Below are 23,900 nucleotides of genomic sequence, written 5' to 3'. Positions count from 1 at the left end.
TGAGCAGAGGTGTTCTGTGTGTGTGTGTGTGTGTGTGTGTGTGTGTGTGTGTGTGTGTGTGTATTAACTGGGTCGTCTGCCATCCTCTTTGTGGGTAGGCTAGAGAACTGGGTGGCAGAAAGGCTGGAGGGCAAGAAGGCAGGGGCAGGGCCCAGTGGGTCCTACTGCTCACAGCACCTGGGATCGTGCTGGTAAAGGCCCCTCCTGCCTTCCTCTTCTGCAGCCTCGGCATCACCTATGGGTTAGTGGCCAACCAGCAGGTGAGGACTCGGGTGAAGAGGACCCAGAGACTGGCAGACAACACCTTCCAGGATCTGCAGGCTTTCCTGGATCTGACCCCAAAGGTAAAGGGCGCGACCCGCATTCCCCATGGCACTGTGGACTTTGGAATTTTCAGGGCTGCTGGCTAGACCTTCTAGAAGCCCAGAGAATCAATGCAGATGGCTGTTCCCCTTTAATGTCAAAGGCAAAGCAGTAAAACATCATGCACATCATTTTCAAAAGAATACAAAAGCCTTGTTCCTGATGTGATATTTTTAGATTGTCTTATTTTGTTTGGGGACAAAAAGCTATTGCATGGATTCTAAAAGGCTTAATGTTTTTAGGGCTCCCTAAGAATATCCTTTTTTTGGCATTTGACTCGAGGTCATTTTGTATGTTAAATTTCTTCTCGTTATCTTTCTACTGTGACTTTCAAGTTCAGAAGGGGTGATTCCATGTAATTTCCTGACTTGTTTTCCCCAGCAAATCAGGTACATAGTGGCCCAGTATAACACCACCAAGGACCGTGTAGTCTCCAATCTGGACAGTGAGTGAACTTCCAAGTTGCTTTAGATTTTTGCTTGCCACTCTGCTTGTTGGTGGGTTGGAAGGGGGTTGGAGGGGGAGAACAGAAGATGTGTTTGCTGGTCCGTGACAGGAAGTGTCTGTGTGCAGGGAGTGGGGCCTTTGGTGTGGATGATTCCTTTATGTTTCTTGTCAAGACTTTGCTTTGCTGAGGGCAAGAAAAGCCGTGGGCTTCGGGCAGGTGCACAGTCCTGGTGACCTTCGTCTTGTTACAATGAGATGGGGAGGCACACTTGCTAGCATTTGGTTGTTGCGGCCCCGGATGCTGTTAATATCCTGTGGCACACTACAACCACTCCCACCAACACAGACAGGAAAGGCCACATCACAAGGGCAGGGGACACAGGGCAGGGTCCACCACAAAGAGCTGTCTGGTCTGAAAGTCCCTGGTGCCCTGGCAATAGCTCAGTCTTAGCGGAAGGCGTCAGGGCCACAGCGGTCACGCACAGTGTGTCTCTCGTGTAAAGAAGAATCTGCTCCTTGTGAGGGTGAGGAGACAGTCTCAGTAGGGACTTAGAAGAGTGAGACAGATCTACATCCGGAGTCAGTGCCTGGATGGGGACTGGGTCACATGTAACCTGGATGTAGGCGAGTGGGGACCTGCGTGGACAGTGTGCAGAGAGCGAGTGGTGAAAGCTGCACACGCCCAGAGCCTGCTCTCACTGTGTCTTCTGCTCCTTCGATTCTAGATATTAACATGAAGCTGGGAGGTGAAATCACTGAACGGCTGGAACCTGTGGTGATTCCCGTCTTTGATGAGGTCAAAGCCATGGTCACAGGTGAGCCCCGGATACCGGATTGTGCCTCATTCAGGAGTCCCTGGGCCTCAGGGAACCATCCTCTTCCCTCGTGTCCCTGAGGGATGGCCTGGGTGACCTCTGGGGGCTGTGACCATGCAGACAGACCAGGCAGGTTCACTGTGGTACAGGTGGGACAAGTCATTGTTTTGTTTACATTTGTGTCAGAGCTGTAGGAATTTTCAAGAAAATAATGGATGCATTTCACAGATTTTTTGTTTTCTTTGCACCAAAACAAATGTGTCTTTTAAAGACATCTTCCCACAAACTTTTTGAAGTTCAGCCATGTATGTGCATGTGTGTGTATGTGTGTGTGTGTGTGCGTGTGTGTGTGTTTGGTTTTTAACAGGCACATTTGATGTGGTTTTCAGGGAATGGAAGGGGACCCAGGTTTTAAGGGCATTCCCACCTTTGATTGCAGCAGTCATTGGGGCCACCTGTTTGTGACTGCAGAAAACATGCTTAGAATAGCACCCTCTAATTTAAATATCACAGCTTTCCCCACTGGAACTGTTTTTAGGCTATTTATTTGGGAAGCAGTGACACACAGGGAGGGAGGGAGAGAGTGAAAAAGGATCTTGTATCTGCTGATCACTGCTCAAGTGGCCCCAACAGCTAGAGCTAAGCCAGGCCAAAGCCAGCAGGCCAGAACGCCATCCGGGTCTCCCATGTGGGCAGTAGGGACTGAGGACTTGGGTCGTATCTGTTGCCTTTCAAGGCACATTAGCAGGAAGCAAGGCATGAAAAGGAGCAGTCAGAGCCTGAACTGGCATCCTGAAATGGGATGCTGGCATGACATGGGGCAGCTCTCAGTTTTGGTGTATTCGGAGGAGGAACTGGGATCAGAGGGGTTCAGAATCCACTTCTGGTCACACAGCGAATAACCAAGCTGGGAATATGCGAAGTGTCAACCCATGCTCTTAGCTGCTGCTCTGGTTCATTTCAGCTCTGACCATTTCTGGCTAGCAGATGCCGGGGGCTCTGCATGTCCACATGGACTGAAATTGCCTGGGATGAGTCCTTATTTAAACTGAGCCCTTCAAGGTTGGACAGTGACAGCTTCGATGGCTGCCGCTGGCCACTTATTGCCACAGTAAGATCCCCAGCTTGTTCCTGGGTCTGTGCTTGTTCCCTGCTCCTTGCTGGAAAGAGACTGGCGAGTGGAAGCAGAGCGGGGTGGAGGATCTGGCCCATGAGGCCAGCATGCCCCTGCCTTCCCCTCCCCTCCCCTGCACCTTTGCAGCAGGCTCCTTTGGTTGCCATCCCACCTTATTTCCGAGTGCACCTCAAGGGCCGGTAGAGCACCTCTTGTTGGTGGTAGAGTCTGTGTGCTCTGTTCTGTGTCCCCTCAGCCATCAGAGAGACCAAGAAGACCCTGGAAGACATGAAGGTGAGCTTGAGCAACCTGAAGAGCGGAAGCAGTGCACTGAACCGGAGTTTAAGTGATGTCAAAGCCAGCATAGAGCAGTCACTCAACGAACCAGAGTGCTTGAACAAAGCAGCAGAGATCTGCAGTGACATCCGGTTGTCCCTGCGCCAACTGAACAGCAACTCCGACCTGGGCCAGGTGAGCAGAGACTGGGGGTTGTGTGCCAAGGCCCAGGGGCAGAGCTGTATGTGGGTGCACCTGGCAGGGGCGCAGTGGGCTGTGTGGAACAACGCTAGCTCCCGAGGCTCTGCCATCCTCCCTGGGTCATCCAGCCACCACGTTGGGTCCCTCCAGCAGGAGTAAGGGAATCAAGGGAATCTGGCGTTGAAAAAGAAGGAAGGATCCAGAGCGCATTCACGCGCCCACGTCTACATCACACGGCCCCTGTTGCAGGGAGGAAGCGGGGGAGGGCTTGGGTAGCTGGTTCCTGGATTGAACCTCTGGATGGTGCCTAGTGCTGGCTGGGCAAGGAACTAACTGGTCATTAACTAACTGGGAACTCTGGTCTCTTTTCCTTCTTTCTTCCCTCCCTTCTGCTCCTCATTCCCTTTCTCTCCCTCCCTCTTTCTCTCTTTCTCCCTCTCTTTCAAATAAACAAAATACAATTACTATTTTAAGTTAAATTTATTTTTAAGTTCCCACAACAACTGAGGCTGGGCTGAGCTGAAAACTGGGCGCTGGGGGCTCGGTCTGGTTTTCCCACACAAGTGGCATGGATTCAGTGACCCGAGTCGCCGCTGCTGTCTCCCAGCTTCTGCGTTGGCAGGACGCTGGAGTCAAGAGCTTGGCATCTAACCCAGGCACTGCCGTGGGACGTGGCCTCTTAACTGTGAGGCCAAAGCCTTCCCTGGAAGAGCAACTTATTTTTTAAATTTTTATTTATTTATTTGAAAGGAAAGAGATGGAGAGGAAAAAGAAATATAGGGAGAGGGAGAGAGAGAGAGAGAGAGAGATCTTCCAACCACCAGTTCACTCTTCGGGCCATTCAGCTTGGACTGTGCTAGGTCAAAGACAGAAGCCAGGAGCTGCAATCTAGAGCTCCTGGAGGAGTGGCTGGGGCCTGAGTACTGGGCCATCATCTGCACATTGGCTAGACCGGAAGTGAAGGAAGATTCAGTCTCAGACATTTGGATGTGGGGTGTGGATGTCCCAGGCAGTGACTTAATCCGCTGTGTCCCCAGTTCTCCTCGATTATTCAGAGCTTAGCTGCATTTAAGTTGTTAAGGGAGAATTTTTCCTCTTAACGTACCTTCGAGCATGCCTAAACCTGCAGGATTCGGCCGTGGAATTGCTGTTACAATCTGTAAATAAGAACGTTTGCCCCGTTTGCTTGGCCATCTCATGTTATCTGTTTATCTGTCGATCTAGTCATTTTTTTTTATATCAGTACTTACAGTAATAGACATTTTGTTCTCTTCTGCAAAGGCAAGTTGCAGATAAGCCATCAACATCCTGTTTCTTTGCCCCCACATATCTGAGTGCCTTTCCTCACTTTGTAGACCATTAGGCAAATACCAGGATCGGGGCGTAGAGCCTTGACCGAGCACTACCACAGTTCCAGTTCAGCTTTTGTTCACTTTTCTTCCGAAAGGGCTCTTTTGCAGGGCTCTTTCTTTTCAGTCTCAGGGTTGAGGTCTGGCTCCCGTGTGTGGGTGGCTGTCATGTCTCTCTTTTTCATTTGGAAGTTTTTCAATCAGCCATTACTTTGCAGAATAGTCTTCACCCCAGCTTTGTCTGAGGTCCTCCTATGATTACATTTGTCTCCCCACGTCTGCCAAGGGACTGTCACTGAGGAAGACTACATGCTTGGCACGCTGTGGGAGAGGTCCTACGTCCGTCCCTGTTTTGGTGACAGCTGGAACGTTCACTGCAGGTGTACATGTGATGCCATAACCAGAAAACCCCCCACTCCGGACAGCTGAGGGATGTGACTACTGGCCAGATGACTTTTAAAAGTTGTTTCTGCAGAACAGTCAACTTCCTTCGGGACTAGGGAGAGGAGCTTTTTCTGGTCCTTACTTAGTTCCAACTTTGGATCCTCACCCTCTCTTGTAATGACCAGCAGGGTCGCTCTGGAGCACCCTCCCCCGCCCCCCAAAAAATTAGATAGATAGAGAACAACAAGGAAAGCTTAGAACCCGACAGGAAACAGTCAGCGAGGATCTACATATGCCTTACTAGGCAGGACACAAAGATTAGTTACTCCTCACTCGGGTATTGAAGATTTCCCTGCACACCCCTCCTAAAACTATTCTGCACCTCAACTGTTGACAAATGCCTTGTTAGAGTTATAAGCCAGTTTAGACTATCCTAAAATCTGTCAAGTTCAGCAAAATTATGCTTCAACACTATAAACTGCTAAATACTAAAATGAAAATAGATATGAGACAGCTGAATAGTACCCTATAGTCACTTTAAGGTGTATAGCAGCCGGTTCTATGTATAAACAAAAACTGAAATGTCAATGAAGTAGTCATAGGATGTGGTTAAGAACTTGCATTGTTTTAACATATTGATTACTCAATACCATGTCAATTAATTCCATAATGCTGTAAACTGTTGTTGATGTTGTGCTGGGGCTTTCAATCGATCGGGATAATATTCTGCCAGCTCTACCTTCAGACCAGAGATGGTCTCCCCAAGACACGATTGAATTTATGTGGACAATAAGATACAGGCCTCTATGCTTGGTACATGTTTCCAAAGAAAGAATCTGGACTTAATTTGATCTGTAATAGTACAAAGAAGGTGGAGGAATCCACCATGGGGGAAGGGCACAGGGAGAGGTTGGGAGAATCCCAGAGCCTATGAAACTGTGTCACATAATGCAACATAATTAATTTTTAAAAAGTCATTTTTGAAGGCTGTATACTGCTTTTTGCTTCAGTATTTGGAACTTGCAGTGATAAAGTCATGGATATTGCATCTGTGTTCATTTCTTTGCCTCGTTTTTAACTGACTACAGCAAGAGAGCTCCAGGCAGCCACACGCTGGCACTTGTCAAGGCCACTCTGAGCTTAGAGTGAGCTCCCTAAACCTCCCTTGTGCCAAAGAAACGGAGGCTGCCTGTGTAACATGGTCACCTTGTACCTTGGCTACAAAATGATTTTTAAGGAGGAATGATTCTGTGGATAACCTCCTTGCCTTCTATTTTGTTTTACAAATTTGCAGCTGCCACCAGTTGATCAGGAACTTAACAACATCAACAATGTTGTTAATACTGACCTGAATGCCCTGATTGAAGAGGTAAGTTTCTTGTTTACTTTTTTGAATGCAGTAGTTTATAACATTTGTAAGGAGAACCTGATATATAAGAAAATATGAAACAGCAAAACAGACAAATGAAAACCTCACCAGCATGAAATTCTCTACAGGGGTCACCATGAAGGGTGAAGACTATCATCTTCCAAGTAATTTTGTTCACTATTCCATTTCAAGACCTTTTTGTTCAGCTGCTGTTGTGGACAAAGTGCTGTGTGCTGGAGAGAGTCCCAGCACCCTCTGCTTCCCTAGGCATGGCACTTGGCAGGTACAGTGCCGGACTCCACAGTAATTCTGAACCAGGCTGGTTTTCTTTTTGTTCCTTCTCACTTCCACCATGTGGGCATACAATACCTCTGCCCAGCGCTCTCTCTCTCCTCCCTTCCCTCAGCTCTTTGATTTCTAAAGTTTTCTGTATCACCTTGTAACCAGGCCTGTCCTAGCATCTTGACTAGACCAGAGCCTTTTTTAACACAACTCTTGCAGCATTGCAAATATTGTGTGAAGCCCCTCCTAATGGGTATTGTTTATTTAGCATGTCTGTTTTCCCCCACTAGCCTGTTAATCCCAAAACATCAGGGATAGTATGATCTGAAATATCATAATTTCCCCCAAGAGTTCACTAGTAGTTACTGTTCATGCATCCAGCAGATACCACACACACAGAGTGTCTTGGGTGTATAGGAAACGGAGAGAGAAGTTTTATTTTTGACTATGAAGCATTGCATCTCTAGAAAATCTGTGTATATTGACATAAGTCATGTTTTGAACAAGGCACTTGAATCCCTGGTCTTTGTCTGCTATAGTCAGCCTTTGTTAAGTGAAGAAAGAGCCAGGGGATTGAGCCGCATAAGGCACATTCCAACCAGAGACTGCCATGCCTGGTGACGTCACAAGTATCAATGCGGGGAAATCCAGAGTGGCACGCACACACAAAGTCCAGTCCAGCAGGAATGCACAAGACAGCGTGTGTGTATTTTCTTTGTGGCACTCAGTTTAGCAATGGGGATGGGAACTGTCACTGTGAGCCTGAGGGGGTTAGAGCCTGCTGTGCCCCTTAGCGCTCTTTGTAGCAGCAGAGTGTTGGGGCACAAATCAAACCCTTCCCAGAGGAAAGAGGTGCTGTTTAGCTGAGTTCTTGGGTCTCATGGATTTAGCTCTGAAGCCATAGAGACTGGCTCCTTTGCTGGGGTAAGTCTCTCTCAATTTTGGTGCTTTGTAAACTGTGTTTGGGAACGCTATTTTGTGAAACGAGAGCTCTCATTTCACTTTGTAATTGTATTGGAAAGTACAATTCCATTTGAGAGCCCCACTTGCTGCCTGTGCAGGTCAGGGCCTCTCAGTCCCAGCCCTGGTGATGCTCTGGCGTTGCTAGTTCTTGGTTGTGGGGTTCTCCTGTGCATTGGGGAGCCTTTGTTAGTGTTTAGCATGTTCCTATGCATTGCTGGTAGCACCCAACGATCGTGATAACCAGAATGTCTCCAAACACATTGGCCTCCAATTAACAACCAACATTTCAGATACTGACACTGCTGTTTTAATTCTTAGCAGTCTGGGTAAGAGAATATGTTGATGCAAAAATTACAGAGGAAAAAATTATGGAGGCAACTTATATGAGAACTCTTAGCTGGATCTTTGAGGGATTAAAATTTAAAAAAATGTTTTTTGACGACCGTATTATAATTTCAGCTTCAAGATAAGTGTTATATTTTGAGTTTACTTCTCTACTTCATACCAAGCTGAGAAACGCATGCTAGTCAACGGGTCTTCATTTTCCTGTGTGCACCAATTTACTTGAAATATTTTCTAGGGCAACAAATCCTTTAATGACATACCTGCGAGAGTGCAAAACCAAACAACGAACGTCATAGCAGGTGAGATGCCTGGTCTGAGGGAATTTTGTCCTTCCCTGTGTTGAGAATTGCATGGTGAGTTGGTACAAAGAAATATGATGTTAGGGATGGTGTGGTTCTTTTCCTCTTAAAGCATCTCTTGGGATGCACCTGTTAAGACACGGCTTGGGATTCCCACATGCAGAGCACTGATTCAAGCTCTGGCTACTGCACTTCCCATCCAGCTCCTGCCGAGACGCCGGGCAGGCAGCCAGCCCCGGCCTGTGCTACCCATTGGGGAAACCTGACCTGAATTCCTAGCTCCCGGCGTCAGCCCGGCCCGGTCCTGGCTGCTGTGGGCATTTGGAGAGTGAGTCAGAGCACGAAAGTGCTTATTCTGTGTATCTCTCTGTCTTCCATATAAAATGGAATACTTTTTTATTATTATTACAAAGACCAATTGGTTAAAATTAAAAAAATAAAACTTTAAACATAAAGTGATTTCTCAGAAACATCTTGAAAACCAAATGAACTGAATTCAATTTAAAAAACTACATAGATTTTTTAAAGATAATAGCAATCCTTTTATTGAAAACAGTGGCATCATCTAGGCAGGGCTATGTGCCTGGGGCCACACCGGGGCGGGGTGGGAGCCCGGTGACCCCGTGGGTATAGCTACAGAACATGTGTAGACTGATGACCCCGTGGGTATAGCTACAGAACACGTGTAGACTGATGACCCTGTGGGTATAGCTACAGAACATGTGTAAGACTGATGACCCCGTGGGTATACCTACAGAACACGTGTAGACTGATGACCCCGTGGGTATACCTACAGAACACGTGTAGACTGATGACCCCGTGGGTATACCTACAGAACATGTATAGACTGAAGACCTCCACTGGGGAAATGCTGCCATTTTTGTCTTTTCTAAATGAAGTTAAAATTGGTTCGGTTTTGTTTAGAAGCACCATACCTACGAACTTTGTCTTCCAGGAGGGTTTTCATCTCGCTGCTGATGCCAGCACGGGGTGATTCAGCCTCTCCGGGCTGTGCTGGTAGAGACAGAAGCAAGGCCTTGAGTGGCTGCGTTGTGCTGCCTTGGGTTCCGGCGTTTGGGGTGAGCGCACGCAGAAGGAATGCAGACACAGCAGTTCTTAGCGCAGCTCCCATTTGTTGGGAAGAGAACTCTCGGAACCTGGATGAGATGATCTCTTATTTTCTCAAAAATTACCTGCCGCTTTTCACCTTTGGCCAGAGAAAGAACTCTTCCCCCTGTTGGTTCAGTCCCTAGGTGGCAGCAACAGCCAGGGCTGGGCCGGGCCAAAGCCAGGAGCTGGGGGGCATCTTCTAGGTCCCCCGCATGAATGCATGGGCCCAACACTGGGCCATCCTCCACTGTTTTCCCAGGAGTGTTAGCAGGGAGCTGGCTTGGAAGAGGAGCAGCTGGGATCTAACCGGTGCCACGTTGGGGTGTTGTGTATGACAGCACAACCCAGCACAACTAAGTGGTTTTAAAATACCGGTTAGAGGTATTCGATTTTTTCCCCCAAAACAGTGTTCTTTCAATCAATTAAGAATGTGGGACAAAGGCCTTTTCTCTACTGCACAGTACTTTCGATGGTTGTAAATTCCTTTCTGTTTAAGATTCTACTTTGAAATATGAAGATGTTAACGACAAATGCCATTGTGAACTTGCCACACTAATATCTGACACCAAACGTGTGCTTGTTATGCAGCCACCGCTTACTAAGCTTTCACTATTTTTGTTTTGTTTTCCCTCTCTGGACTCCTGCCCATGCGCGTGGCCTTCTCTTGTAAGTCTGACAAAGCGAAGCACACTGCACGCATGCGCAAGGCCTGTGGCATGTGATGTTACTGCTTGTGCACACAGAAATGGCCCCAGCGCCCTGGCTGCTGGGTGTTCATTCTCACCTCTTAGCTCCCACCTTTGGGCTGTTCGGTCTCACATGCTTTCTGAGTGTCACCTTGGTGCCATGTCCTGCCAGACACTGGAGATGGGGATGCACAAGGCGTGACCTTCATCCAGAAGTGCTCAGGGGGATGCTGAGATGGCCCAGCTACATACTGGGGTGGCCCAACTGGGGGTGCTGCATGGGGTGTGGGGGCAGAGTGGGCCAAGCAGCAGGGGCCCTGAGGGGCCGACAGCTTACACACCACATCGTTCAGAATCCCAGGGCTAAGAAAGGGCCATGGAGTTGTCTCAGCCCAGGGTCCTTGGTGTTTTCTCACACAAACCGCCAGGAACTGCAACCAAATCCCAGGCACTCAACCACCCCATTCAGTGTCTTTGATGCCCCAATTTCATGTTGTTGAAAAGCACATTTGGCAGAAGATTCCACCCTGTGAGGGGCTTTCTGGACCACAGCTTTGCCGGGGCGGCGGGGGCAGGACCCTGTTCATGTATATATGTATATTTTAATTGGGAATACAAATCAGATTTATGGAGGGAAAAAGAAACAGAGAAAGATCTTCCATCTGCTGGTTCACTCAAATAGCTGCAATGGCTGAAGCTAAGCTGAACCAAAGCCAAGAGGCAGGAGCTTCTTCTGGGTCTTCCATGCGAGTGTAAGGTCCCAAAGCTTTGAGCCATTACCAATACTTTCCTAGGCCAGAAGCAGGGAGCTGGATGGAAAGTGAAGCATCTGGGACATGAACCAGCGCCCATGTGGGATGCTGGCGCTTGGAAAATGAGGAGTAAGTCACTGAGCAATTGCGCCTGGCCCAGGTTAAGACCCTTGTGAGTACTGATGCTCTGCCTTCTGCTGTGGCACAGAGGTGCGCCTATTTCCACATCCACTCTCATGCTTTATACTATCAATGAGCCCCTAGTATGTTCTTGCAGCAGCCTCAGGGTGACAACCTCAGAGTATTGGTCCAGGAGACACCTGCAGCCCAGGAACTTTTGAACCTAGAAGCTGTCAGCGGTGACAGACATTTTCCAAAAACTGGTGTTTCTCTGCTCTTAGCTCATGTCTGAGACGTTAGGATGAGTATCAACAGAAGAGGCCTGGACACTGGGAATATTGCTTTTCCTATGCAGGAGACATGCAAGTATGTCACGTAAGATGTTAACAAATAAGACGATGGTTGGAGGACTAGCTATTATTTATTTTCCAAAACCACGTAACAAGAACTTTGGAGTTGGACAATCACAAGTTTCAGTCCTAGTATCAGTGATTTCTAAACAACAGATGTGCAGGCAGGTGACAAAAATCTCTGGCCTAGGGTGACTGGGAGTCCAACAGAGATTCAGAATGTCCATATCAGCAGATAAGAAGGAGTGACAGCTGATGAAGGCACCTGCCATGTGGTTGACACAGTAGACACTCTCACCTCTAGGCCCATTTATTGTTGTTGTTGTTATTCTTGAGGTAAGTCGAAGGAAAATTCTGGCCTGATTTTGTCATCCCAGTGACAGCTGCACTCCCACCTGGCTCTTTTGTTAAGTGGTCGCTTTGTGGTAGTTGTGGCTGTACTGATGCTTGCCATGGAATCGTAATGTAATGGAGTATATACATGACATGGGAAAAGACTGACGTCTGACAAATGCATGACCCAAGTGCTTTTGTTTTCAGAGCTCAAAAAGGTCCTGAATTCTATTGGTTCCAGAATCGACAGTGTCACCCAACAGCTGCCCATCCAGGAGACACTGAACAATCTTACTGGGTACATGAATAAGTCCGAGGACTACTTACACAAAATTCTGCCCAAAGTGGAAGAAGTTGATTCCTACTGGTGAGTGCTTGTTTATCCACTCAAGGAGAGTGAACCTTGCAATGGGACAGGATAAATAGGGGATCTTTTGCAAGGATAATTTTATGAAAGCAAATTGAAACATGCCAAACCTGGTGGATGCTCGTTAAAAGAATTGTGGTGGTCCCTCAGATAATATATACAGGAGACTCAGAGTGACACAGAGAAGGTTATGTGGCCCCATATATAATGATGTGTGAATTCATGACATGTTCTGTATTTTTCTAAAAATGTTGAAAGTTGACAGTTCTTGAGCCAAATATTCAGTAGCTTGGAGCTTTGATGCCATTGGTGTTTACTAGACTCTTTGTTATAATTTTCAAGCCAGGATTTTAAAACTTAAAAGTAACTAAGAAGAAGAATATTTGAAAAAGATTCTCTTCAAATTGGTGGATTCTAACTGTACATTGCTAAGGTGAGCGGCTTAGCTGAACCTCAGCCCTGGGGGAAGACAGGATGACTGACACCCAGACAGAGCGCCAGGAGGGAAGAACTTGCCAGCTGCAGAGACCGAGAGGCTCCTCGACAAGTCAGTTGCACCTGCCTCTGTGAAAGCTAAGCCCACAGACAGAACCGTCCATGCTGCCCCAGCCCGTGGAGAGCGGGAGACTCGTTCCCACTGGCGTACTCTCTCATGAAGGGGAACAACTAACAAAGGGATAACAATGTTTGCTAGCATGTAGGAGAGAAGTGCAGGGCGTCCAACCAAGCACCTTCTGTACAGTGCCTCTTTGACACCCTCTGAAATTCCTCGGTTGTATTCCCTTGATAACCCTGCTTGATGACAAGGAAGTACAGATTCCTGGAAATCAAATGTCCCACCACTCAAGGTCTACTAGAATGTGGCAGAGGTGGGCTTTTGAATTGTGTCTGAGCCATCGCTCTGTACTCAACAAGCCCCCCAGAACCCTCCCATGTGCCCCCCAGAGGGTGGATACCCCACAGAACAAAACAAAGCCAGACCCTTTGTCAGTGACCTTACAATGTTATTCAAAATCAGCTTCACAAATGAGAATAGTACCACCATCTCTCCCCTTACCAGCTACCCACTTTCCTGCCCTCATCTCTTTGCCCAGGACGTAAGTTTTCTTCAAAAGGAAGTTTAACTAACTCAAAAAGATTTCCCAAGATCAGAGTCCATGACTTATTTAATCCTATGTTCCCACTTTCTGGAACAATCCCTCACAGCATGCTGCTGGCAGCTCTTGTGTAATTATTGAGATGGCTCTTAATTGAATGAAAAGCTTCAGTACCAACTTCTGTCAGGAAGCAGCAGATTGTCAGTTTTTTAGCATCTTAAGTTTTGGGCAGCATTTGTACCTTTGGATAGTCTCAGCTGCCAGGAAAGCCTGCACCTTCCGGGAATCCTAGGGAGACCTGGCGGAGGGTCCATTATCCTCATCTGTCCTCTGGGAGCCTTGCCCAGGGGAACTTTGCATGCTGCAGAAATCTCATTGAAGATGGTCAATAAAGTTCTAAGTACTCCTCACAGCCATCGTGTCGAGTGCTTCCGGTTCAGTAAAGAAGGCTCTGGGAAAAGAGCACAGTGTATCTTCATCTGAACATTAATCATGATTTGTCCACATCCTGGTATCATTGCAAGAGGCACTTCCAGTATCAGGGACATGGAAGGAGACAGAAGGACTGTTTGAAAAAATGTGCAAGCCCCATTCAAGAGTGCTGTGAAATCCCCTTGGGGTTCAAGGTTGAGGAAGAAGCCATTAAGAGAGAAAGACACAGAACCTCAAAGCCACAATAACAGTGGGTGTTTCCCAGTTGGCTTGGAGGAATTGAGGGGTAGGAGTCTCTTCCCCAGTGGCGCAGTCCTCTGAGAGTGAATTGTCAAGAAACCCTCAACTGCTCTTGCTTTCTCCTAGCTAGCCTGCCTCCTGTGTAGTGACACTATGTTTGCTCCATCAGGTGGCTGGCTTGCTTGATCATCTGTTGCCTGCTGATCCTCATCGTGATTTTTTTTGTCCTGGGCTTACTGTTCGGCGTGTGCGGCTTTAACCAGTTGGCCACCCCCACCACCCGAGGCTGCGTCTCCAACACTGGAGGCATCTTCCTCATGGTGTGAGTGTTTGCTCCATTCCTCAGCTTTGTCACACATTGGTGGGAACACAAGGGACCAAGCATTGCGTGAACTCATGCCTTGTGGCCCACCCACTCTGGGCTCCAGTGGAGCATGCAAGTCTCTACCAACTGGGGTCAATGGACTCCACTAGACACAAAGATTTGCCCAGAGGTCCCGCTCACAACACTGGCTTGTGGACAGGCTGGGTGGTATGTGGTTGTACCTTCCTTGCGTTGGGTACTTTCATCAAGTATAAGAACTAACATAAAAATCTAAGTTGATGGCAGTTTCACAGACAAGCTAAAACACTATGAACAACACATGGTGATCTCCTTTACAAAGCAGCTGTCATAGAGGTTATTTCTAATTTGACTTTCTTTTTTTTATACTTCAATTATTTTTTAATGATCTTACTTATTTGATTAGGGTACAAAGGGTCAAGGGCTACAGGGTGAAAGTGGGTAATACCATTGCTTCCACACTAGTATTATCATTTTTCCCTGTGTCTGGGGTTAGGGGAGTAACAAAGGGAAAAGACCCACCCAACCTCCCACCCATCCCAGATCCCCAACAGGAGGCATGTTCCGAGGGTCCTGCTCAAACAGTTTTGATAGTTCATCAGTTCTGGATTGCTGCCAATCTCACAGTTCCAATTGCAAAGAAACCTATTCAGAGTTCACTGGCTGACAGTGTCTTCATGGTTGGGGTTCTAAGATCAGCAGTTCAGTTGGAGGGATCTCCAAAGAAACTTCATCTGAGATGATCCCAGACCTGATTCTTGCGTGAGTTTGCTAGTACAGACTCCAACACCATCTGTCACACCAATCAGCTTATGCACATCCTGGTTGTTGCAATTGCTGGGTCCGTTCTGTTTCCAACCCTGTCTTCCTCGTGAACCAACAGGTGTTGTAGTCCAACTCAATCTTACCCACTTCACACTTAGTCCTCACGCAAACCAGTGGGAGCTGCAGCCTAGTTGGGGCGACTCCCCACAACCCCCACCAGGCCTGCCCCCTACCCTGGTTCCCATGCTTGCCAGTATGTACCGCAGTCTTGTCCAGTCTGTCCCACATCCCATTTAGCTCTCGCACATGTCAATGGGCATTGAAGCCTAGTTCAATCCAACCAACCTACTATCCAGCCCATATACCTACTGGCAGGTGCCTTTCTGTCTAGCCACCCCTGCCCCTGTTCTGGTTTACGTGCTGTCCAGTGAGAGTGGTAACCCCGAGGGAGGTATCCACTATTTCCTTTCTAGGCCACACCCACTCCCAGATTATGCACTCTCCAAGTGGTTCTGGCAGTTGACTTGACAGAATTAGCTCCCAGTGCTGGCCTCTGCCAGCTAATGCTGCAGCTAAGCCCAACCAACCCTCACCCACTCTAATTTTTTCTTGGACCAGTCAGAACAGTCAACCCACCGTGGCCCTTCCCTTATCTAGCTCACATGAGGCCCACAGGTGTTATAGCCCTGCCTAGTCTGATCTGCCCCCATCCCAACTCACACTTTCCAAGGGAAGTAGTTGTCCAGCAAGGGAGCCCACCTTCCCCTGTTGGCTTTGCCTCCTCCCCCTGATTATCACATGTGCTGTTTGGGCACTGCAACCACATCTGGTACGGCTCATCTCACCTTGGCATTACTTGTTGTGTACTGGTATGTGTCGCAACCGAACCATGGCTCGACCCACACTCTGTTCTGGTGCTCAAATTTGCCAGCGGGTGATATGAACAGGTTCAGCCTAGTTTGTCCCCAACCCATGCCATGTATATGCCAGTGGGATAATTTCCATTGCCTGTTCTGGGCTGTTTCCTATTGTGCTTCTTGCGCTTATCTGCAGGGGATTGTGTCCTGCCAGAGAAGTTGTTCAGGTTCCTCCATCAGAAACTCCAAGTGCCAGATTTCGCGCATACCAGTGGGTCCATGAGCCAGATCTACTCGGTTCACCCCCTGTCCTAGCAGGAACAGTGGCTTTTCCTGACTGGCCTTCAACCCAATCTGGTTCTTACTGTTGGATGTTTCAACCCAGCCATGGCTCTTCCATACCCCCATACAGCTCACACATGGTTCAGGCTGAGACCTAGCCTAGTCTGTCACACATCTCCTCTGGTCCTCCAGAGCACCAGATGGTGTTGGAGTCTGGCCTGGCCTGGTGCTTCCAGTCCTAGTCCACACAATATTGATCAATTCCCTGCAAAATTGCTAACTTTGTTTGTTTCCAGTGGAACTGGATTAAGCTTCCTCTTCTCCTGGATAATGATGCTCCTTGTGGTTGTTGCCTTTGTCGTTGGTGCAAATATGGAAAAACTGGTCTGTGAGCCTTATGCAAACAGGAAGCTATTTCAGGTAAATGTTTTCCTACTCATTAGAGGAGAATCCTTATATGGAAACTTAGACTTCCATGTGACTTGTGGGTTCCTTCCAGGATAGCACAGAAATGTGAGCAGTTTGGTTTTAATTCCTTAAGTTGAGATTCTTTTCTATTTGTAAAATAAAAGCAGCAAAAAAGCTAGTGTTCTTGCTTTTGTAATAAGTGTCAGGTGTGGACCATACTATTCAGGGTGGGAGGGGGTGTGGGGCATTTTCCTCAACCGTGGTTTCCATATGTGGCTGAGAACACCAGGAGACGTGTCCACTGCCACATTCAGAAAATCTGCCAGTAGATTCCGTGGGTCAGGTGTCCAGGAAACACAAAGGAATTTTGTTATTAAGACTTGGGTTTCTTACCCAGTGTATCTCATTATATGTATGCAAATATTCCAAAATCTGACCTCTAAAAACATGGTTGGTCCTACACATTTTGGGAAAGGAAGAGTCTACCTGTTATCAAACACAGACAGGGTAGTGAGTTTAATTTCTCACCAAATGCATCTGAGACAGAGCCAAGAAGGGCGGTTGGCAGCTCAGCTGGTCCTGGGGCCCTGGTCAGGAGCTGAGTCAGCTGCTGCAGCTTTATGTAGTTTTCTGAAGCCATCTCTTGCACTGCCACTTCTAAAGTGTTCATTGCTTACTAAAATAAAGCCAAAATAACAGTGATTTGTTTTCTGAAAATTCTGATTTCTGCTATCCAATAGTCAATTGATTTGTTTTCAACTATACTAGTAGTTTCTTGTTCTAAGCTAATAATCAGTGAGAAAAATCCTATAGGAAAAAGTCTCAAAAACATATTGAATCTGATATTCATTTTGCTTGATGCCTAGATATTGATGCAAAGCTGTCTTACAGGAAACCGCTTGCTCATACGTTGCAGGTTTTGGACACACCCTATCTCCTGAATGAGGAGTGGAAGTACTATCTCTCTGGCTTGATATTCAATAAACCCGACATTGAGCTCACTTTTGAACATGTCTACAGGTATGAAGAGTGACGTTTCTGTCCGGAATGTGCTTTTGTCCAGAATGAGAAGTTTGCTTTCAAGAGTACTTTTATTGTTACCCTACTGATAAGACATTGTAATTTCAGAGATAAGCTTTTCTTTAATCTTAGCAAAGAGATCATAAGAATTGACCAGAAAGACAGTCCTTTCACTGGAAGCCTCTGAGCCCTTGGGAAGCTAAGCTCCCAGGGTTCCTGTCTCCAGTTATCCCTGGGGTGACCCTTAAATGCCTTCAGGGAATCCTGTGAGAAGTCCTGTTCAAAAACACTGCGGATGATTCCAAATCATGACAACTTGATAAAGTGACACCTGTTCTTATAGTTAATTGTCTACATAAATTTTTCTCTGACATGTAAGAATATTTATAGAAGGAGCAGGCACGTAATCCATAGTTTAAAGACATGCTTGACCCATGTCAGAGAACATGGGTTTGACTCCTGGCTCTAGATCCAGTTCCCGCTAATGCAAATGGTAGGAGACAGCCATGACGGTTCAAGTGATTGGCTTCCTGCCATCCACATGGGAATCCTGGGCCAAGTTCTTGGTCCGACTTTGGAACCCTGAGATGTCCCTGTCTTTGTGACTGGAGCATGTGTCAAATGGGGACTACCCTTCTCAGTTGAGCTCAGCAGGCATTCAGACAGGGGGCTAAGGCCTAGAGGGGGGAGGCTGTTTCACGCAGATGGCCAAGCTGGATCAATGGCCAAACTACACCGAACATCTGGATGATCTGTGGCTCCTCCCTGTCTTCATCATCACCTTCAGACTATGTGACAAAGCATCTGGTTAGTTAGTAAAGGCCAACTCTAAAAATAGGGAAGAAGGATGGTCTGGGCAGGGATTTGAAAGGATCTTTTAACAAAAGCAACATACTCAGTGTGTGCTGCTTAGTGATACTGGGCTCAGTAGCAGACATCACAGACAGTGGTCTCCTAAGATTGCATTGCCTGGTGACTTTGTAGCTGCTTTAGTTGGCGTAAATACATCCTGTGATGTTTCCCGCTCTGTCAAAGTTGCCCCTGCATGTGCTTCTCTGAACAAATCCCCACCAGTGACATATAACCGTACTTCATAATCCATCTATTTCATACCAAGTGTCATCTTGTGTGTTCTTTTTTCATGAAAATTTATTCTCAGTCTGTAAACATGTTGTCCACAGCAGCACAAAGGACAGAAGGACATCCTTTCCTATCTGTTCTAAAAATGTAACTATTAGCAACATGGGGGATAAAGTTAAGAATAACAGGTGCCACGGGCCAAGGAGGCCTCACGTGACCATCCATCTTACGTGTGAATTGTAGAGGGCAACAGCTGACTCTTGTCTTCATCCTTAGCCCTCGACAGGGGCAGCCAATAGCCACAGCTGCTTTTCTAGGTCATGACATCTGTTTCTCACGACAGGGACTGCCAAAATGGTAAAGGCACTTATACCGCACTTCAGCTGCAAAACCACTTCAACATCACTGAGCAGCTCAACATCCAGCAGGTGAGTGCTCAGAACAGGTCCTGCAACCCATGCATGGATTTGCTAAATCTGGCTTTTTAAAAATTTAATTGAGATGAAATCCTTATTAGATAAAATTAACTCCTTATTCCCCCTGAAATGTATTTACTTGAAAGATGAAGGGGAGAAAACACACACACACACTCACACCTTCATTCTCCATGTGACCACGTTCTGACTCCCCACATTAGTGGCAAGGGGTCCAAGTACTTGGGCCATCTTCTGCTGCCTTCCCAGGTGCATTAGTAGGAATCTGGATCCTAAGTGGCACATTTGGGGCTTGAAATGGCTCTGACGTGGGATGTTACCATTGCAGGGGGTAGCTTGCTCTGCTGTGCCCAACACTGATCCCTAAAATTAGTCTTTTTTTTTAAAAGATTTTACTTATTTTTAATAGAAAGGCATATTCACAGAGAGAAGAGACAGAAAAATCTTCTCTCTACTGGTTCACTCCCAAAGTGGCTGCAATGGCAGAAAGTGAATTGATCCAAAGCCAGGAACCAGGAGTCCCCTGTGGGTCTCCCATGCAGGTGCAGGGGCCCAAGTCCCTGGACCATCCTCTACTGCTTTCCCAAGCTGCAAGCAGGGAGCTGGATGGGAAGTGGAGCAGTTGGGACACCAACCAGTGCCCATATGGGATCCCAGTGGATGCAATGCGAGGATTTAGCCACAAGCACCTTCCCATGAGCTTCACCCAAATAGCCAAACTCCACTCCTAAAAACTATCCCCTGTGCCTTCCTCCTGCGCGGCGGGGAGCCAGCTGCTCCCCTCCCGGTGACTACCCTGTGCCTTTGAGCATCTCTGTCTTTTGGAGCCGGAGCGCACAGGCCCCGTTCCCTCCGCTGTGCTTTTCAGTCGGCTTCTCTGCAGCCTTCCGCCAAGTCCCTTTGCTCCTGATCTCACTCCTTTATCACGTCCAACGCTTGAGGTCTGTGAGGACGGAGATGAAATTGCTGCTTGGTGTCCCATCCCCTCCAGCGGGGGGAATACACAGGGAGGAGGGGGCGGGGCCAGGAGGGGCGGGGCCAGGAGGGGCGGGGCCAGCGAGGAGAGCTGTGGGAAGAAAGGCAGTCCAGTGTGCCCATAGGCTCTCCCTGTGTTTGTCCCGTGCAGGTAGTTGCTCTCTTAAGGCATGATGAATGTGGCATGCTTGGGGTGAATGGGTTGACTTAACTTTTGTCTTTTTCATGCAGCATACTCAAAACATGGTGAAGGAATTTGAAAACATGAACATCAGTCTTGATGGTATTGTTCTGCTAGATGAAGCCGGGAAAAGAAACCTGCAGGAGTTTTCTAACTGTGGAATAGACACACTGGATTATGCTGCCTACCTGGCCCAGGTGGGACACAACTGGGGGGAATTCAGATCATTGGATGTGTAATTTCTTTTTTTCAATTTTTTTTTTCTAATTGAGACTTAAATAATATAAATAAGCCATTTTAGTGAACAAATGGAGTGGGATTTGTTCTCTGTGGGCTTCCCCAGCCTGTTTATCACTCCTAGGAAGCACTATGCCTGTTTGCACTTGTTCTCTTACCTGAGACCCTGGCAACCACCAATCTGTGTTCTATCTCTATGGCTTCACCTGCTCTGAAAAGCTTATCCAACTGTAACCATGCAACGTGGAGCCTTTTGTGTCTAGCTTATTTCACTTAGCGGGCTAAGTTTCTTGCTTATTATACAGACTCTCAGCACTTCATTCTTTTGTTATCGTGGTTGTTAAATAATATGGTTGTATAAAAATAAGATACACAAATAAAAATGCAGTCGTTGTTAGCTGTGCTATTGTTTAACTGCTTCTGTTTATGTCCTGGGCTCACTGTCCATCTATTGCCTGTTAGATATTGTTAACGTTTAAAAATCCTGTATATATGGCACCGCTTTTTTTAAATTTCTTTTGCAGGTTGGTAAATCCCCCTCAACTATGGACCTCTTAACATTTTCAAGTGAGCTAGAAGGAAAAGCCGATCATTTGGTGAGTTCAAATAGTCTCATTCATGTTGTCACAGTGTAGACAGTCAAGGTCAATAGCATTCTTTTTTTTTAAGATTTATTTATTTTTATTGGAAAGTCAGGTGTACTGAGAGAAGGAGAGAAAGAAAGGAATATCTTCTGTCTGATGACTCACCCCGCAAGTGACCGCAACAGCTGGAGCTGAACCAATCTGAAGCCAGGAGAGGGAAGCCTCTTCCAGGCCTCCCATGTGGGTGCAGGGTCTCAAGGCTTTTGGCCGTCCTCTACTGCTTTCCCACACCACAAGCAGGGAGCTGGATGGGAAGTCGAGCCATGGGGATTAGAACCGGCGCCCATATGGGATCCTGGCATATTCAAGGCAAGGACTTTAGGCAATAGGCCACCACACCAGGCCCGGTCAGTAGTGTTCTTAGGTCAGATACTGAAGGCGTACTTAAGGCCACTCTGGGAATATGAAAAGCCCCCACAAAGAGTGAGAAACAGTAAGAAGATATTTCCCAGGGGCATCAGCTCACACAGTCTGTGGGATGGAAAGTGCCCTATTGGGCCACCTGCAAACTGCAGAGCCCAGAGGACTTGGTAACCCATCTCAGTCCAAGGAGGGAGGTCTCAGGAGTGAAGCCAGGACTGTGGTCCCAAGGCAGAGGCAAAGAGGCTGAGAACACGGGGCGGGGGCGGGAGAGGGTGCTGGTGTTAAGGCCAAGGGCTTGGACTTCTGATGTCCCAGGAAAGGAGCAGAAGGACATCTGATTGAGTCTTCTCCAGGGAAGAGAGAGTGTGAGATCACGATTCCCTTTATTTCCGCCTTTATTTTGCACCTAGCCTCTCAGCTGTTGCATGGTTCCCGCTCCTCAACCCCACACAGAGACCAAACCTTTCTAGGAATGCCTCAACAGACGCAGCCCACCAGGCCTCTCCTACTTCTGCCACGTCAACACCCACCATCCTGCCTCACAGAAGGCAGACCCACCATCTGAATGCACAAAGCTGCCCCTTGGCTAGCTGGTGTCCAAAGGCCTTTATGGACTCCTCCAAGGAGCAGTGGGCAGAGTCCATGGCAACCTGGGCTCGACAGGAAGACCTGAGTCTTCCTCTGACTCGGCCTCTTCCTTACCATAGTTGCTCAGGCAACATGTCTCACCCCTCTGTGTCTCAGTTTTCTCATCTGTAAGGTGGGAAAGTGCTGGTGGCTAGAGGGGGAGCACAGAGGGGCTCTGGGACTTGGCAATGAGTGTGGGGTGCTGCCCTGAGTGTCTAGTCCGTAAGTTTGCAGTGCTGTGCACAGCCACAGTGGTCATCAACCACAGTGCCTTGCATACTTCTTTTGTGGCTTCCTGGGCCCCTGATATTCAAGGAGTTATTTCAGAAGATTTAAAAATGGTGTCGATTTTTATACATGTTCTTCTCTTTTTAGCCCGAAGGAAATTTGAAAACGACCTTGAAGAACGCTGCCAGTAATCTGACGACCATTCACAATGAACAAGTTACTCCCATGGAAATCGCACTGGTAATGATTGCCAGCCTCTGGCAGGCTCTTCACTGGGACCCGAGAAAGCTGGCTGCACTGGGCAGGCTTTCACGTAGTGGAAGCACAACTGCTCCTCTCTGGGTGCTCCCAGGCCGCTGTCTTTGGCCTTGGAAACAGCTGAACTTGAATGATGACAGCACTTCCGTTGCACTGTCATCCTCTTGTTTCCTTTCTCGCTCCCACAACGCCTTCCTCTGGAGTGAACCTAGCTCCACGGAGTTTCTTGGACAAATCACCTGCCATGCAGCACCTGTCAGATCTTGAGAACTCGCGTCCTGATTGTCGTCTTTAGGCTTTTGACATCAGCAGTGTGCACTGGGGCTTGTGCCTGTTGGTTTTTCTCCAATGCGAAGTGGGATCTGAGGGCTGTGTGGGGGAGGGGAGGCTGGAGGCCCACAGTCCTGCTGATTCATGCTATAATCCTGAAAATGCTTTGTGTGTTTGTCTTCATCAGCTTGCATTACCAAACTACATCAAGACACTTCAGCACTTGAGCAGCAACGTGGGGGTAAGCCTTTGCTTTGAATGGCTGTCACGATGTTTTATCATGAAATCCCAACAGAAATTGAGAGGCATTGATTTTTGAACTAAGAAGCCAAGACTCAGTTAGGCCCCTGTTTAAACAACCGAGCTCGTTACTGAGTATTTCCTACAAGCACTTCTGCTGTAAGAGCAGCTGTTCCTTTGGCACTTTGCTAGGTACCTGAGTGAAATGTTTGGGGCTCACTTCGGGGGAGGTTGTGTTGCCTAACCACTCCTCCTGCCATCTCAGAGTCTGCCGCCACAAGGGTACATTGTCACTGCCGGCTTCTCCCCTACCCCCACTTCCCTGTGTCTTCCTGCTTAGAGCCCCAGCCTGGAGCAGTGGCCCCTGCTTGGGCCACCTCACGCTCACTCAGGGGAGTTCTGGAGTTCAAAGCATGATTGGAGACACAGGAGGGTCTTGAAATTGCTGCTAAGAGCATAAACAATGCCATCACACAGACCTTACCCTGGCCAGAATGAGGTACATGCCTGGCCAGACCTGCCATCCCTCTGCAGGCACAGGGCCACCTGTGCTCCCACTCGCTCTGTGACCTCTTGTTCTTCTCTGAGACAGCCCAAGGCTGCCTGGGCAGGAGCTGTGCCTTCAAGATTGGGCTCTAAGTGACAGGCAGGGAAGACTGTGAAGCCAACAGTGACCGTGAATGTCTTCAGGGTTCCTTTGGGAACAACACTGCTGAAGCCACTATGCACACTGTCTAATCAAATTCTTCTCTCTCTCCATCCGCTGCCCACCATTGCTGACTGTGATCAGAAGGTGAACGTGATCCTTCACTCTTTGGATGAAGCTCAGAACTTTGTCACAAAAAATATTTCATCTATTATTATTGAAGTGAGTTTCATTTGTCAAATAAATATGTGGATGCATGGGCATGTGAACGTTTCCTGATTAAACGCAACTTGTACAGCATTAAAGGATGCCACTTGAATGGTTTTATCGTTCTTTAATTTCTTTCCA

The 23,900-nt window shown here is 47.6% G+C and overlaps 1 protein-coding gene across 1 annotated transcript in view; it reads left to right on the top strand.

Annotated features, from left to right (window-relative positions):
- PROM1 (prominin 1) overlaps positions 1-23,900 on the top strand; it is a 77,948-nt gene that overhangs the window by 45,291 nt on the left and 8,757 nt on the right. The window contains exons 5-20 of the mRNA XM_040966091.1: positions 224-344; positions 745-808; positions 1,536-1,625; positions 2,996-3,210; positions 6,244-6,318; positions 8,144-8,207; positions 11,766-11,925; positions 13,864-14,016; positions 16,238-16,361; positions 17,266-17,369; positions 18,793-18,877; positions 20,090-20,236; positions 20,801-20,872; positions 22,286-22,378; positions 22,854-22,907; positions 23,697-23,774. Of these exons, the coding sequence (XP_040822025.1) occupies positions 224-344; positions 745-808; positions 1,536-1,625; positions 2,996-3,210; positions 6,244-6,318; positions 8,144-8,207; positions 11,766-11,925; positions 13,864-14,016; positions 16,238-16,361; positions 17,266-17,369; positions 18,793-18,877; positions 20,090-20,236; positions 20,801-20,872; positions 22,286-22,378; positions 22,854-22,907; positions 23,697-23,774 (1,699 nt within the window). The remainder of the gene's footprint in view (positions 1-223; positions 345-744; positions 809-1,535; positions 1,626-2,995; positions 3,211-6,243; positions 6,319-8,143; positions 8,208-11,765; positions 11,926-13,863; positions 14,017-16,237; positions 16,362-17,265; positions 17,370-18,792; positions 18,878-20,089; positions 20,237-20,800; positions 20,873-22,285; positions 22,379-22,853; positions 22,908-23,696; positions 23,775-23,900) is intronic.

This window comes from Ochotona curzoniae, unplaced genomic scaffold, assembly GCF_017591425.1.
Source record: "Ochotona curzoniae isolate NIBS_2020 unplaced genomic scaffold, NIBS_Ocur_1.0 scaffold_4505, whole genome shotgun sequence".
NCBI classification, from domain to species: Eukaryota; Metazoa; Chordata; class Mammalia; order Lagomorpha; family Ochotonidae; genus Ochotona; species Ochotona curzoniae.
This window is presented reverse-complemented; position numbering and strand designations above follow the sequence as displayed.